Source organism: Lissotriton vulgaris, chromosome 2_1 (genome assembly GCF_964263255.1).
Source record: "Lissotriton vulgaris chromosome 2_1, aLisVul1.2, whole genome shotgun sequence".
NCBI classification, from domain to species: Eukaryota; Metazoa; Chordata; class Amphibia; order Caudata; family Salamandridae; genus Lissotriton; species Lissotriton vulgaris.
In genome coordinates, this window is record NC_141687.1 from 223135038 (window position 1) to 223153181 (window position 18144).

At 41.4% G+C, this 18144-nt stretch overlaps 1 protein-coding gene across 3 annotated transcripts in view; it reads left to right on the forward strand.

Annotated features, from left to right (window-relative positions):
• The window catches only part of UBE2G1 (ubiquitin conjugating enzyme E2 G1), a 222269-nt gene that overhangs the window by 127483 nt on the left and 76642 nt on the right, over positions 1-18144 (forward strand). For 2 of the 3 annotated variants that reach the window (XM_086954798.1, XM_086954797.1), the window contains exon 3: positions 1188-1285. In XM_086954798.1, coding sequence (XP_086810924.1) covers positions 1188-1285 — 98 coding nt within the window. The remainder of the gene's footprint in view (positions 1-1187; positions 1286-18144) is intronic. The other variant, XM_086954799.1, reaches the window with a different exon arrangement.

The following is an 18144-nucleotide window of genomic DNA, read 5'->3' on the forward strand; positions in this document are numbered from 1 at the left end:
CCTGTGCCTCATGGGAACAGTCCAGCCCGAACTGCCAAGCAATGTCTTCCCTGGACCGGAATCAAGCATCCTAGGGTCAAGACTGAGGGCTAGGATAGAAGTGCCAAGACTCTTGTGAGAAGTTGCCTCTTTTTCTTGGTTCCCTATTGTGTTTAGGGATTGATGCAGTTGGACTTTAAACTCTTCACACTACAGCACTGCTGTCCAGTCCTCGGTGTATGTGCTCTGACCCCTAAAACATTGCACGATTGGCTACTTCCTAACTCTCTTCAATAGCCTCTTTTACTGCTAGGGATTTGATGTTCACGCCCCTTACATTTCCATAAAGAATCCTTCAGGTGCTTACCTGGGAAGGATTTTCTCTTTAAGAGAAGAGTGAAGAGTTTACCCTCATGTTCTAAAATGATTGCATATGTTTTTGCCACTGTGACTCGTATTGACATGACCGTGACAAGTGAAACCAGCTAGAACCATTAGGCACTGACTGGTTTTACTTTGATTAGTTCTTGGTAAAGACAAGAGGAATAGTGCTGAAAAGGGGACAGGATTCATCTTTGGTTTTTGGACCGATATTCTGCCCTGTTTTACTCAACCCTAGTATTTAGGTATCCGAAGTTCTGTTGCCAAATTCCTTTGTTCTTGGGGGTCTGTCCTACCCATCCTTTTGAGTGGGGGCTGTGCTCGAGGTCTGCTTGGACACGTCCAATCTGATGCCTGGCTTGCGCTGACCTTCAATAGGCTCTTTTAAAGCCGGTCACCCCGATCTACATAGCTTATTAGAGGTAGTTGCTTGGGGCTATTGTAACTCCGTTGTTTACTTGAAGTTGCAGTTGTACAAAATGTATCCTACTTTTATTGTGAGTTGGATGTAGGTGAATCCCTTTGACTAATGATTAATGTTATTGCTATGCAGTGAAAAACTAAGCTGTAGAGCCATTTGGTACATCACTGGAGAATTTTGATCAGTGATTCAACCCAGTTTGAAGGTAGCAATGCACAGAACAGTTTGTGGCAATTACGTTGGATGTCAAGCATACTCTAGTAATTATCTACAATGATTGAGGAACTCTCAGTATAAAGCACATAAGTGACTGGGAGGTGGTTTGATAGATTGTTCATATAGATTAATTTCCTCAGTTGTATGTTGCGTTGCTAATTGTATATATTTGCTTTCATCTTTCTCCCAGTGAAGGTGGAGTATTCAAAGCTCATCTCACTTTCCCAAAAGATTATCCACTGAGGCCACCAAAGATGAAATTCATCACAGAAATTTGGCACCCGAATGGTAAGAAATGACAACAGCTTTTTCTATGTGCACTCACCCATTTGCTCGCCAGGTCTTTTACTGATCTTTTATGGTGATGTACATAGATATAAACTGAAAATGGGAAAATCGTAATATAGTGAAATATGAAAACTCTATATACATTAAAAAAAACAAACATTTATATTCCTTTTTTTGGGTGAGAGGAGACAAGGGTAATGGAGAATAGTCTGAGGAGAGGAAAAATAATAGAAATCTCCCATTCTGAAGAATCCGGCAATTCCACAATATTTATCTCTATTTTCCAAGAGATGTTTATAGTTCTTTGGGGATCCTTAGTTTTCAGAGATCTTCTTTAAGCTAGCAAATCTTTATTAGTTTTCAAGTCGGGAAGTGTCAGAGTATTTCTGGTACCCAAGTGCCTTGCGAGGGATGTATGACGTTACAACGCATACTTTCACAACGCATACCATTACAACGCAACTTTTACAATGCAGGATCCATTACAACGCATGCCTTTACAACGCATGACATTACATAGCAGATGCTATTACAACGCAAGCCATTACAACGTAAGTATAGGTAAGTATATATATATATATATATAATTTTTTTTTTTTAAATATAATAATATTTTTTATTAATTTTTTAGTGGACATTTTTATAAATAATATTAAAATAACTTGAAGTAATTTATTTAAGTTATATAAAGTACTATTTTATAAACTAAACCCTTAAAATACCCCTGTACCCCAAAACCCAAACCTAGCCCTAAACCCTAAAAATACCCCTGTACCCCATAAACCAAACCTAACCCTGAACCCTAACAATACCCCTGTACCCCAAAACCCTAACCTAGCCCTGAACCCTAAAAATACCCCTGTACCCCATAACCCAAACCTAGCCCTAAACCCTAAAAAAAACCCTGTATCCCATAACCCAAACCTAGCCCTGAACCCTAAAAATACCCCTGTATCCCATAACCCAAACCTAGCCCTAAACCCTAAAAATACCCCTGTATCCCATAACCCAAACCTAGCCCTGAACCCTAAAAATACCCCTGTACCCCATAACCCAAACCTAGCCCTGAACCCTAAAAATACCCCTGTACTCCATAACCCAAACCTAGCCATGAACCCTAAAAATACCCCTGTACTCCATAACCCAAACCTAGCCCTGAACCCTAAAAATACCCCTGTACCCCATAACCCAAACCTAGCCCTGAACCCTAAAAATACCCCTGTACCCCAAAACCCAAACCTAGCCCTGAACCCTAAAAATATCCCTGTACCCCATAAACCAAACCAAGCCCTGAACCCTAAAAATACCCCTGTATCCTATAACCCAAACCTAGCCCTGAACTCTAGAAAATACCCCTGTACCCCATAACCCAAACCTAGTCCTGAACCCTAAAAATACCCCTATACCCTATAACCCAAATTTAGCCCTAAACCCTAAAAATACCCCTGTATCCCAAAACCTATACCTCAGTACCCAAAAACATATACTCCTATACTCATACATATTTTAAAAAATTTCTTCAATTAATATATTTAATGTATTTTATTAAAATACATAAATTAATATGGTTATTTATTTTTAATATTAATTAAATTAATTAAATATTATTATGAATTAAATAAAAGAAAAAAGAAAATTATATACTTACGTTGTAATGGCATGCGTTGTAATAGCACCTGCTAAGTAATGTCATGCGTTGTAAAGGCATGCGTTGTAATGGATCCTGCGTTGTAAAAGTTGCGTTTTTATGGTAGTGCGTTGTTAAAGTTGTGTTGTGATGGCTGTTTCCCGTTGCAAGTTATCTTAGGCCACCTGAAGTACTTTTTTTTTTTTTAAAGTCCTATATTGTAAACTTTTTGGGGGTATTTTGGAATTGTCTCTTCCGGCCATTGTGCCAGAATAGAGATATAAGGGTCTTTTGCCATTGGAACCGGTAATGCTTGCATCATGGAATCTTCATTTTGGGCCAGGCTTAAATTGTGTGAAGGAGGGTCCTTACATTATTTATGTTATCGATACATGTATTTAAAAAGTTTTATATAGCTCTGACATGACCCAAGAGAGTATCCAAGCACTTTACAAAGATTTATGAACAAATGTGAAGGAAACAAGTGAGGCAAAACAGCAAATTGGGCATAACACATACAGGCATGCACCTCCAAACTAACGGAGAGGATCAGTATAACCAAAGTATAAAATAGTATAAGTAAGCAAAAGAACATGGGTGTTGGCTATTGCCTTCCAGAAAAACGTTTGTTTTCAGCAATTCTGAGCCTCACCATTTAGATCTTGGTATAATAGGCTGTGTGTAGTATTTGGAGTTGTATCCAACAAAATCCCAACTCGATTGCTACTTCCCTCAGGTATTGGATTGGTTCATCCCTGTCCCAGTCCTCCACTGCCCCCAGGTCTCCCGCTAAGCCTACTCTGTGTGTTTTGGTGTGATATTTATCAACGTTTTGTTAATCAAGGAGGTGGCTATTTAGTCAAAAGTTCAGCTATAACTAATTCTAACTTCTTGAATCTCTGTCTCTGGAATTCCATGTAACTTTAGTACAGAATGTATTCAGTCTCTTACATTGACAAATGTCTAGTGAGGTCGAATTGAGTTTGGATTTCCTCAAACTATTTAATGTTGCCTTGTTTCCAAACATTCCATAGTGTCCAAATACTTATTAGGTGTCACTTTATTCATTTAAGTATTTTCCAACCCATGATGGTGTATTATTAATCAGAACCTGTTTCCAGTCTAGTCCTATAGTGGCTGCCTGCCAAGCTTTAATTGCTACTGTTCTGTGATAGGCCAGCGTAGTCTCTCTAGTACTTCTGTAAAGGTATGCTGAGCACCCTTGTTTACCCATTGCATGTCTGTCAATTCTAAAAGGGTTTTGTTCTTGAGTGAAAAAGGTCAATTCATTTACTGTGTTAAGCTAGGATGCCCAATAAGATTTACACTTATCGGGCAAAACTGTTCCACCATCATAGACCATTCCTGTGAGTTCTGGTTAGCATTATAGTATTTTTCCCAGTCTATAATTCTTCGTTTTCCTAACTATGAGTGTATCTACTTTTTGGAAATATAAAATAAAGGTTGAATATAGTCAAGATATAGTGAATTTCTTTTCCCCAATCCTCTCCCTCCCTCTGTTGCAAACTTCTTAATGCATCAACCTTTGCCCAGCAAGCCAGTGGTTTGAGGGCCAGTTCAAAAAGCATGAGTGATAAGACAGTTTGTTTTATATTTTTATTTCCTGTATTTAAAACAAGTGAGTGACACATTGGATGTTTGAATATGTTCTCAATTAGTCTAAACATGACTGTTCTACTATAAAAGTATAACAAAAGGTGTTTCTCAAAGACCTCTGTTTGGGACTACATGAATCAGTGGATTACTGCCCATTACCTTTTAACATCCTTTCAGTATATTTACCAGAACTTTTGCACGTTTGTATAACACTTATAAGTAGTCCTGGGCAGTTTACTTCCATATCTGCCTTATGTGACAGCACAAGATGAGCAAGGATCACAGGATTTGTTTTTTTTTTTCTTTTAAATTGTTGTTATTGAGGTCTTGGATGAACCACAACAAAGAAAATGTAATAACATATGCAAAAACATACAAAATACGGCCAGTACAAGACAAATTCAGAAATAATAATACATTCCCAGGTCAATTACTATTCGTTAATCAAAATACGGTCCCCAGATTTTCTCAAATTTCTGAACCACCCCGATTCTTTGAGCATAGATTTGTTCGCATTTTCTGACTTTTTCCATTTTATAGCACCATTCTTGTACAGTAGGGCAATATTGTGAACGCCAATTCTGAAGTAACTGCGATCTAGCCACAGCCATTGCTATATACATTAGTTTGGCTAATTGCTCTGTTAACATCAGCTCCGTATCAAATCCAAACAGAACTAACTTAACATTCACAAAAATCATAATTTTATATTGGTTTTGAAGAAACGCAAAGATGTCCTCCCAAAAGGATGTTATTTTGGGACAATGAGCTATAATATGAGACCAATTGGCAGGTTTATAATGCAGGCACCTGAAGCAATTAGATGAGCTATTGGAATACATTTTAGTTACTATCGCCAGAGTAAAATACAGGAGCCATTTGCTGAAAAACAGCATTCTGCGCCAATTAGCACCTCTTGGTGCAGAGGAGTTTAGTCTGTTAATTTTCTGCCAGATAATTGAAGTTAGTGCTTAATTTTCCTGCCCCTGCCCCTGCCATTTATGAATTGCTTTAAGACATAAGTCCGGGGCCCTCCTCAAGTTTAGACAGCGATGCCACTCCCCTGGTTTCTTCTCCTGTACATATACAAACAGTTCGCTGAATAGCTGAGTGGCAGGAGAAAGGAGTGTGGGATCCAATTGACGCAGCACATTGTAAATCAAATTATACGATCCAAGCAGTAAAAGATTTCCTTGGACACGAGGTGCCATATCTGACAGGGTAATCCAAGCCCCGTCTTTAATATAGTCTTTTAACATGGTGAACCCTATTCTATGCCAATTTTCTGATATCTCAAGACTAATATCAACCCCTAAAAAGAAAATGCACTGTTTAAGAAGAAACTAGATTTAGAATAGGGAGGGAATATCTTTTAAGCATCGCGGCGCGACTCTTAAAGAACCAATTTAAGACCTTATAACGAACCAGTTTGGGTGATTTGAATATTTGAAGAGGGGAGGGAATCTGGGTCTCTCGACTAATTAAATCAAAGAAGAAATTTATGAAAAAGTTTCTGGTTACGGTCTTTAAATCTAGCTAGGAATTGAGCTAAATATGCATTGTAATCTTTGAGATTTGGGAGAGCAAGCCCTCCTTGCTCCTTATCCTCATATAATGTATTTAAGGCTATTCGTGGTGTCTTTTTGGCCCAAATAAAAGATTAAAACAAGGATTCTGCTTTAGCAAAAAACGATCCAGGTAAAAAACAAGAAATAGTTGAGAATAAAAAGTTGAATAAAGGGAGAACCAACATTTTGATTCATGCAACACGACCAAGAATAGATAATGGTAAAGGGTCCCATCTTTCCAACATTGAACGTACTTTCTGAAGAAGGGGCCCAAAATTTAATCTATATAAATCTGAGACAGAAGAAGAAAAGAGCCCCCAGGTATCTTTTCGGTTTATTGTTAATACAGGATCTTAAATCAAAATGGAGTTCAGGATCGATACCACCGCAAACCAAAATTTCGTTTTTTTTATTGATCCGATAGCCGCCAAGAGCCTCGAACTCTTCAAATGTTTGCAGAGCATAAGTTTGGCATTGAATTTCAGGCTTAATTAACAAAATTATATTGTCTGCATATAATTTAATTTTAGGTATCAAAGTAATGGGGGTGGGGAGGAGTATATAAGCAGACTTCCTAATTTCGGTTGCTAAGGGTTCAATAAAAAATGCAAATAAAACAGGGAAAGCGGGCAGCCTTGCCTGGTACCGCGTTTAACTGACACTGAGCCCACGGATTCTGCATTAATAATAATGTTGGCTTGGGCCCTTGGGTAAAGGTTCTGAATCAGAATTATAATAGCCGCTGGGATCCCAAGGTGATCTAAAATAGTAAAAGTGTTTCCCAAGCCACCAAGTCAAAAGCTTTTTCGGCATCAAACAATAAAATTAACGCAGGAACCCTTCGTGTTTCAAAAAAATGTAGAGCCTTGATTAAAAAGTGGGTATTAGACATCAGTTGCCGACCGGCAATGAAGCCATTTTGGTCTGCGTGAATCAAATCTGAAGAGAGAGAATTAAAACGGATAGATAATAATTTGGTGGTAATTTTATAATCCGTGTTCAATAGCGTGATAGGTCTGTATGAACTCGGGTCATTAGAAGGTTTGCCCTTTTTTAGAAAACTAACTACGGTTCCTTCCCGAAATGAATCGGGGACTGAACCGCCTTCCAACATAAAATTTAATAACTGTACAAAAAGTTCAGAAAAAGAACTAAATAAAATCTTAAATTCTGTAGGGAACCCATCTGGCCCACAATTCACCTATTGGAAGGTCTTGCACTGCCCGCTCTACTTCCTCCCTGGTGAATGAGTTAACCATTGTGAATTGTTCTATAGGGGAAAGAACAGAAGGTATTTTAATAGCATTTGTCGGTCTATAATAGATTGAGTATTGTAGATCTTATTATATTGGGCAACCATTATCTCTCAAATTTCTGCTGGGACGGATGTATCTATTAGGGTATCCGTAGACTTTAAAGCGTGAATGAGATTAGAAGCGGCTTGCTCTCTGGCCTGCCACGCAAGAAGTTTGCTGGTGAAGTTACTTTCCTCGTAAATTATTTGCGAGCTCTTAAAGAAAACCTCTTCACTCTGAGTATAGAAATTTAGGCAAAGCTCCCTTTTAGCCTCATCTAATTGTTCCTGAACAATACTAGCAGAGTTTTGCTGCCTAAGTACAGTCAAGGCCTGAATTTTTTTGCTGAAGTAATTTATTTTTATTTCTGTCTGCTAGAGTTTGCGGCGTCTCTCCCAATCACTAGCCCTCGAATATAAGCCTTGAGAGAGTCCCATACGCAGTTAAGAGGGGCTGTTCCAATATTGCGAGTAGTGAACTCCGAAATCTCAATTTTAACACCTGCCACCCATATATCGTCACTCAGATGTTTTTTATTAAAGACCCAACGTTTTGGGGCTCTAACCTTATCTACTAATGCCAGTTCAATAATTATCATTGCATGATCCGAAAACCCATTGTGGAGCATCGTCTGATTTGAAAACTTAATTTGGCGTGAGATGAGAAAAAAATCAATCCGAGAGGATTTAAACCTGCCAGACCAGCAGGTGTATTCTTTTTTGGATGGATTTCGAATGCGCCGGGGGTACACATATTGAATAAAGACATATTATTATTATTAATTGATCTGAGGGATTTAGGTTTGGATTGTTTATTCGAATAGCTGGTTGAGTCCAATTTTACATTCATAGTAATATTGAAATCCCCACCTAAGATGATATCGCCTTTGACCGTTAAAAGAGATTGAAACAGTTCCTCATAGATCTCTGGTCTGTCCTCTACTGGCGCATAAAAACTAACCAAAGTGACGGGGCTTACTCTATTCGGAATCACACATGTAGCCCAGCACCAACGACCTAACCCCCCTTGTTCTGTATGAACAATCTGAGCATGTAGCTTCTTACTTAAAAAGGGCGCAACCCCCCTCTGTGACTCCGAAAATGAAGAAAATCCTCTATAAGAAGACCAAACTTTAAACATGGAGAACTCCTCAATTTTTGACATTTGAATATGGGTCTCTTGTAATAGGGAGAAATTTGTGTTATCCCCGTGCACTCGTTTTGCTCCTAAGTTATTTCGAATAGTTAAATCTGCTCGGGTTGGCGCCTCATTAGTCGCACATCGTCTAGCCGTGCCTTTAAATATCAAAGCGTGGTGTGGAGAGGATCATCTGCCCACCAAAATATGCGCACAATATATCATGAAACTGTCCGGTTTCTTCACAAGGTTCAATTTTATTCAATTCAAAAATTTGTAATCCATTCAAGGTTCTTGATAATCATCGTTCAAATTAAACGTAATTTGCAGACATAATCATCATCTTATGGTGCAATTATCAGTGTTGTTCACAGTTTTTGGAAGATACCCAATGCATTTCGGGTCAACACAAGAGGACCCTTCATCAGGGGCCTGTACAGAAATGAAACAGGACTTGATCATGTACTCCACTAAATCATAAATAACAACAAAATCAGTGACATAATATGGTATCCATGCCCAAAGAAAATTGTGTGACGGACCTGCCAAAACTTTAAGGAGTGCACACGGAGTGAATCATCTCATAGAAAGAGTGAGAAAACATTCAGAGGTGGTTTACTCTGCTGGTTCGGTGAGTCTCCTATAAACACGAAAAATCTGCTGGGGAAGCACGGTGTGCGGTGACCAACATGCAAAATCTTAAGCGCTAAATAAAAAACATGCAGGGTTGAAAGGTTTGCAAGCGAGCGCTGGGGTGTGATTAGGCAGACTCAAACTAACTGTGATGCGCTATATATCAAAATGCCATGAACATCAGATATGCTGGCTTCAATAACTTACATAGGACTGGAACAAGCTGCGTCTCCACTCCTTTCGTGAACCATAGTATTCAGGAAATGAAATTACGCGCGAGATAAAAAGCGATAAACGCGTGATGCATATGTCATGTGATGGGAGTATAACGACTTCTAAAGGAAATGTGCAGCGATTCATAGATAATAAAGTTGTGTTGAAGCTAAACAACGTAATATCAATAAACAAAACAAAAACGTCTGGTTCAGATTTAGCCCATAATTCTATTGCTCGCATTTTTTTCCTATTATTTAGACTGTTCACATTAAAATAAATAATTTTCAGACCCATAGTACAAAAACAATCAGCACAAAGGGCACCCAGCAAAGCACCTCGGGGCCCTTATGGATCCCCCCTCTAACCAGTTCTCTGAACTTTTTATAGACAACATACAGCTCCAAATACACCTTTTTAAAGTTCATAACATTCCAAGTATTGATAAATGAAAACATCCAAGACTTCATTTTTTGTGAACCATTCCACCCCCCCCCCCCCCCCCCCTCCCCCGCCACCCCCCCAGTGATCACAGGATTTCTTGTGGGCAACAACTTGCACAGGAGTGTTTTTAGTAGCAAAAATTCCAATTAAGTACTTTGCTGGCGAAAAGGCAATAATAGAGCTATTACATCACGTTAAGACCTCATTGAGAGCATTTTTTAATTACATTTAATACATTGTTCAAATAAGTCACTAAACCTTAAAAACTTATGGGGAAAGCTGATGTACATCTATAGTTAACTTTTAAGGAAAAGACTAAAAGATTACAAGCATTTGCAATGCAATAGGTCTCACATTTATGCCATTTTGAGCCATTGACATTGCAAATGACTGCCTTTTATGTATGTTTTAAAAACTAAAATAAAAGGCATTGTCATTTGCAATGTCACTAGCTCTAACTCGCGTAATTCGAGTGTCGGGTAGTGTCAGGCAGGGCTCTGTGTCAGGCAGGGCTCTGTGTCAGGCAGGGCTCTGTGTCAGGCAGGCTCTGTGTCAGGCAGACTGAGCTAGCAAGAGATAGATGGATAGATAGATCAAGAGACATCTATGTGGATGTTGAAACTTTATGAAGAAGTCTGTATAATTTTCTTTACTTGCTCGCCAGAATTCAGGCCAATTATTATCCCCACCACTTTCAAAAACTACAAGCCACCCCCACACACACTTTTGAGCAAATGTGACGGGAAGCAGATGGCAGTGTATGAGCAGGGAGGGCAGTATTTGCGTGTAGAGAGGGTAGTGTGTTTGCAATGGGGCAGTATCTGAGATTTGTTGGAAAAATGAACAACATTCTGTAATTGTAAACGGATAAAATGGCTTACATGTCTCAGCCCCTTCTGGTTGTAATTCATCACAATTTACATTTAGAATTGTGACATGAGATGACGCCCCATCAATAATTTTGTGAACCTGGTTACAATCCCTGTTGTACACTGGCATGATCATCCATGTCCGAATGATGTCTGAAACAAATAAGAGTGAGACTAGAAATGGACTGCCTGTGGAGAAACTGAGGTAATGCTTCACAGGCAGCTGGCTCTAATGTGGGCGTGTGCAGGGGAAGTCGTAGCATGTCAGGCCTTCCTGACATATGAGTGGATCTTCAACTTTCCCACCAGCCAACTAAATAAACATTAGGCATTCGCCCCATTTCTTTTATACCCTTCTTCTTCCGGATAAGACTCCACTAAAAAGACAATATAACCAAGTGATCTATGCTTTTTAAACTGAATTTCAGGCATATGATTCATCAATAGCTAAACCAATTACTTCAAGAAATACAGCAGATTTGATTTTGTATTAAAAAACAATTCCTAAACATCCATTTTAAAACGAAACCAATATCTGGTATTTATTCCAACTTAAGCTGTGACCTCACTTTTTTACAATCCTCCTTCTCCCTTCCTTCTATGTTCATCTCTGGTGTAACGGGAGCTCATTCCTGGGGTGCAGCAGGGGTCCCTGCTATTCATTGCTCTTTGGGCAGGGCTGCCTTCACACCTAGGGATTCCTCGCTCTTATGTAAATTCAGCCACACAAAGGAAAGCAGCTCCTACTGAAAAAAACAAACATAAGAAAACCGGCTTTGGGAAAGATGGACTGGCTTACTGACCAGCAGGCCCAAGCAAGGCTATTTCACACAGCAGGGAACTTAATGGAACGGCTAATAGAACGTGGCTATCCAAAACGCCTTACTAAGAAAGCCAGAAAGAGCGTGGTTCAATCCGCGAGAGATCTTGTTACAACCAAAAGAAAAACTTGGGAGGAAGAACAGCGCTTAATATGTGTAACTTCTCCACTCGTAGTAATGTGATCAAAAAAGCAATAAATAAATATTGGAACTTGATCTCTGAGAATCTTGCATGAACAATCTACCCTTACATTCTTTCAAGAAGGCCAAGAACATCCGCAATCAAGTAGTGTGTTCATTTTTGGATAACATCTCTGGACCCACCATCGCCTCGATGTGGAATCTTCCTCCAATCATGGGACATTTCAGATGTGGCAGCTGTAAAGCATTTCCCTCAACTATCCAGACGAAGGAATTTGCCCACAAGCAACTACGCATAACACTCAAATCTCATACAAATTGTAACACCTCGGACGTGGTGTACTGTATAGTCTGTCCCTGTGATTTTTGATCTATGTTGGACAAACACAGCAACGTGTAAAAATGCGTTTCCTACAACATTGTAGCCGTGTCAGGTGCAAGGTACTCCGCTTGTTGAACACTGCACGAAGGAAAACCATTCACCCGAAAGCCTCAAGTGGGTTGTACTCAAACAGGTTAGACTAGGCCCCAGAGGTGGCAATATAGTTCCCATTCTCAATGTTAGGGAACTTAAATGGATACATTTTTTTGACTTTGTACATAATGGCCTAAATGAATCTGAAAACAGTTTTGCTCAACTGGCTACCCTCTGAATCTTATCTACTCTGTTTCTCTGTTCTTCTCCTTCCCAAAACTGTTTGTCCTTGGGCGGCAATTTCGTGTTTTTCTCCATGGAAGTACCTTGTTCCAATTATCAGTATAAATGGTGACTAATGATACAATGTGATGCGTTTAAAACCACCTTTTGGGTAGGTTCACGCAACGAGCAATTAATTATCCACACCTTCTTATGCAATTTGAACTATGTTAATATAATTGCTTATTAACCAACATGTGGGGAGTTTCACGCATTCAGAATCTACTTATGTCATCATGGATGTGTTTTAAACCACCCTGTGGGGAGGTTCACGCACTGAGTAATTATTCATCCACACCATTTGATCTATGTTAATACAATGCGTCTTAGCCACCATGTGGGTAGGTTCACGCATTGAGAACTTACTTATGTCATCATGTGAACTGGGTTCTATTTGCCATGTGTTTATACTAATATGTGGGTATGCACCCAAAATTGTTCCGTTCAGGTTCATTGAGTCCGAAGTCTTTTTACGGTATTTTTATTCCAATGGGAGGTTTTAAATCCCTTCCCCCCCCTTTTTTGTAACATCGTATCATCAACCGCCTTATCTAGTCCACACTTGGGTTTCAGTATGCATCAGAATCTCAGGCTTTAGACAAATGGTTCGGTCTGGTTACCTGGCAACGCTCTTTGGCAGTCCCTTTTTCATTTCCAAACAATCCTATAAGAACTTGACCACACCCCCGTCCTTAACTTCCTGGTTACGGGAGACGCGCTAACCCATTACCCCGAGACCTCGTACAAGCCGCAAACTTCAGCCGGCAAGGTAAGCGATTTAGGATGACCGCCGTGTTACTCATTAACTCTCCAAATTTTTTTAATATTTACTAGTCCTCCTATCTCATTCCAGATGCAGGTAATCCAATGATCCGGCCCGCCTTTTCTTTACTCGGGGACATAAGGTAAAACGGCCCTGTGACTGTTTTAGTCACCGCCTCAAAAACTAAATAGACCCGGGTCTAATGTTTCCCTCGTTTCCACAGAACGTCTACGGATCAGTCCGTCCATACTCGATGTGATCTGCTCTGAACATTGCAGACCGTCATAATTAAACAAGTAACGCGTTGACTGTTAACCTTAAATAATACTTTCACCTTTTGCAATATAGGTAAGCGTGTGACATGCAAGTCTCATCCCTACGGGTTTTATAGGCCTTTCAATTTCCAATAGCACCAGTTTGTACTTTAATTAATATAATCTTCCAGAAAGGGCCAGCTGCACGGTACGCTCTGCCTTAATTAATTTTTCCCTTCTGGAATTAAGGTGAATTACTGCCATTTTGCATGTCCTACATTAACCTAAGATTCACCATACCTATTCTGAGTGAGTCCTTTTCACTTTTGAAACAAGGTGAATCTCTGCCGTTGTGCGTGCCCTTCATTAACCATAGCTTCACCATACCATTTCTGACTCCGTCCTTTGCTCCCATTTAGATAATACACGGAGCCATTTTGACCACACCTGAAGCCCTCTGACTCTCAAATTTGGCAGGTAATCATCCTGGATTCATATTTCGCTGGTCCACCCTCAGTGTATTAGAGTTGTGTGTTTTTAACCTAAATGCCGAGTGGTCCTTCCGCTACGGCCTACGCAGGGACTTCTTAATAGACCTAGGAACTAATGAGTTTCCCATTTTTCCTCTCGCCCTCGGAGGTTTGCCCAATCTCCCGACCTCCCTTCACCTCTTTGTCCTGATGAAGACCCGCGTTGTAAGGGCGATCTACCCTACTTACCTTTACGGTCGAAACGTAGACTGCTGCCTACTGTTATCAACTCCTATCACCAGCGGGATATAGACAGCCTTTTAGGAGTTTGATTGTGTAAAAAGACTGATTTTTGCATATGTGATGTGGCCCCGAACTCTGGGGACGGCTTGGAAGAATATATACATGAACTACAATGTATGATGTCTTTTTTATATTAGTGAACACTAAGTCCCCAATTTCTTTCAAACCCTCACCTAGCACTCTCCTCTTCCCCTCCCCTCTTTTCCTTTTTTGGGCACATGAAATCATTGTAAATTAAATTAATGTTTCTTATGGATCTGTTTAACCATGAATGGTGTATACAAGTGCAGTGGGAATAAATAACATTGCATGTACGATTCGCTCTTCCTTTCTAATTTATCTAAATGTTCTGTTAAACTTCACCTTGACTGCTTTCTATAGTCTGGGAACCCTCTGTCCACAACGTCTATTCACCCAGGTCCCTTTGACTACATGGGTACAACCCTGTTTTTTGTAACATATTTCATACACCTAGCAGAGAGTGGGGAGGAGGGTGGGCTAAAGCACTTTCAGCATAAAGGTCGTTTCACGCCCAATCAACAGTGCAGTGTCTGCCTAGACCATGCCCTGTTAATCACAGCGTTAAGCAAGCCCTCCCTAACCCCTGCCGTGTGGGGAAATTCTAATGGCCTCTACTAAACGTTAGCAGCATCTCTGCAAAAGGCTCCTTCAGGGGCTCCATGCGACTGCAAGATCCAAAAGCAGAGCAGCATTTGTCCCGCATTGGAGGCGATTCCAAACTTTAGCCTGCCATGCCATCTGTCAGGGTACCAGTACACTCCCTGACTAAAAAAAAGTGCCGGTACTGACAGCTAGAAAATTAAGAAGTGCCGGTACTCAGTACCGGTGAGTACCGGCCCATTTAAAGCACTGCATATACATACCCACCTCTGCACAACATTGCTACACACACCTGTTACACACACACTCATATATCTTTGCGAAGCATGTCACAGCACATGCCGCCGCATATGGCAGCTATTATAAACATATAAAAGTCACACACAGCGCTTCAAGCTACTTTTTGGTGTTGTCTCCGATCCACCCACACTCTGAGGTGCTCGCTTACTCTCTACACACTGGCAATTTCCTCTCACTCACCATTGCTGAAGCTGTAACTGGACCCCAAACACTGCCCAAAAACAAATCAAAAGCCACCGGTCACACTTCGCTGCCGAGCTGCCCACGGACAAAGCCTATTGGATCTTAGTGCCAGACCCATTCTAACAAACTGACACAGAGTGGTAAATATTAAGAGCCATGATTGGTGCAAAGATCTTATCAGTCACTCAGAAGGCTAGAGCTGCCGGAAGCTACAATCAACAAGCAGCTATACTGCAAGTCTGCAGCTAAGACTGACAAAAAAAGCAAAACAGAAAGCAGCTCCACATCCAGGCCGTGAAGGAGACCTGGGAGGGCGAGGGCTGCCCGCCTATGCGCGATACCTGAAACTTTCACGTGTTCTGCGGCTCGTGCCCAGTAGCGGCACGTGCGGACTTCAAAAGCCGCCGTACTTTCATGAGTACTGCGTGGCTCGTGCAGCCTAAGGAGGGGCCGCCAAAGCGCCCAACAAAAAAAAAAGCAGTAGAATAAGTCCGGCGGGAGCCCACCCCGCCTTCGTGAATGCCACTTCAAGAATTCAGGCGGGCTCCTGTGAGCATGACGGAGCCCCCCATGTAGCTGCGCCAGTGACCGGGGGAGACATGGGAAGCCAGCCGGGGAGCAGCGCAGAGCCCTCAAGAGCTGGTGCGTAGCGTTGAACGGGAGGCATGCAGCAGACAAAGGGTGCCGCGTAGTGAAATTGTATGGCTTGCGACGACGGAAGGGGACAGATGTGCACACTGAGTGACTGTACGTGCGTGTTCAAGCGTGCGTTCACATTTCCAGTCCGTCCTGCGCGTGCACATCTCCTGTCTCCCTTCCTAAGCAAGTCCGTAACAATAGATCCCGCTGGCGACAGCGCTTTCACGATGCGGTCACCAGGCGTGACCAAAAAAACTGGAGGCTGAAAAGAATTCCTAGCATTACATAGATAAGGAAAAAAAGATAATCCTTTATCTATGGGTTAAAATGCAGTTCAGCAGGAAGTGATTTGATCAGTAAGATAGCATGTCTTCAATGAGACTGTAGCTATTGGCGCTTCATAGTGCAAAATGTATCCTTGTAGAAAAGAAAGGCCAAGGTAATCTTGCTAATAGCAATTCTATTTAGTTAAGCACTATTACCACCACCGAGATGCATTTACTTTGATGACCAACAGGCTACCACATTACAACATAAACTCCAAGTCGGAAGTCAAATTTAAAGCAGATAAGTTTTAGGACTCTTCTAAAGGCATAGTATTCACTGAAACAATTCTGGGGGCGAATTGGCATTCCAATGCTGAAAACCAGTGCACTACAGCAAGGACCAGTATTGTGAAATAGTTTGATGTGCCATGCATACCAATTTGAACTTTCTTAATCTTTTTAAAATACCAAATATTAATGTTCTAGAGACTGGTAGTCCAGGCCTTAACGTCCAAACTTAAACCTGGCTTGTTCCCTACTACACCACAGGTTAGGGAACCAAAGAGGATGGATTCCTTTGGGAGAGGATTTCCTCTTCCACCACCCTTGCAATGTGGTCCGTGAACATCACATGCTTACTGGCCGAAGCCCCCAAACTCTTTGGGATTTGGGTTGAACAAGCTCTGCTTATGTCGGCGGAGGCCAGAGCCATACTCTCCCAGGCAATTGCCAATGGCAGAGTCGCAGCAATTTTCACCATATGCTGCAGACTGAATATGACCTGCTCGCTAGGCAGAGCAATTGCGTTGTCTTTGGCACTCAGGCGCCATGTTCAGCAGGGTTATGCCTTACCCTTTACTGAATCTTCACCATCTATTTCACCGTCCTCCGATCGGCTGACCGAGGACCACCTTTCAATCGTGCAACAGACTCTTTTGGCTAAAGGAACCATTAAGAGGGTGCCAACATCAGAGGTAGGCCATGGTTGCTATTCCCGCTACTTTCGGGTGCCAAAAAAGAATGGAGGTTTTTGTCCTATTCTAGATCTGCACTCTCTACTACTTCCTGAAAAATGAAAAGTTCAGAATGCTCACTTTAGCTCTTGTCCTGGATTCCAGAAACTATATGGTAGTGTTGGACTTGCAGGACACATATTTTCATATTCCAGTCCTGCCAGCCCAAAGCTGTTGCCTTCGGTTCAGCGTGGGTCGCAAGCACTTTCAGTTTGCTGTACTCCCTTTTGGCTTTACCAGTGCCCCTCGAGTGTTTACGAAACTGATGGCTGTGGTGTCAGCCCACCTGCAGAGATTAGGGGGTCCCATTCTTCCCCTACCACGATGATTGACTGCTGAAAGCAAGCTCGCCCCAGGAGTTGTCACCCACCACCAGACTACAGTGGACTTCCTGCATTCACCAGGGTTCATGATCAATGTACTTAAGTCGCATTTGACTCCCTGTCAGATGCTCCTTTTCATCGAAGCTATTCTGGACACAATGCTGTTCAGCGCTTATCCTTCAAAGTGGCGAGTCCAGGATATTCAGGCTATGATATCGATGTTTCAGCCTCTATCCTAAATTTCGGGGAGACTGATTTGGAGGCTGATGAGCCTCATAGTCTGCTGCTTTCTGCTAGTATAGCATGCCTGTTGTCATATGTTGGCTCTGCAGTAGGACTTTCGGTGGATTCCGCATCAGGCTAATGTTAGCGGCATGATCCAAGTATTGGAGGGAATTGCAAAAGACCTACAATTATGATTCACGAACTGCGATTGGGTCAGCGGCAAAGCCCTCTCCCTTCCTCACCCAAATCTCACTGTGATCACAGATCCGTCACTCTTGGGTTGAGAGGTGGAGATCAGAGTACTCTGGTCTCTGTTGGAGTCTCAGCTCCAAATCAACCTATTGTGGTTAAGTGATAGGCTTGGCATTGAAAGCCTTCCTTCTATCCATATGAGACGGCTGGTTCAAATATTCATGGACACCACCGCCATGTAATAC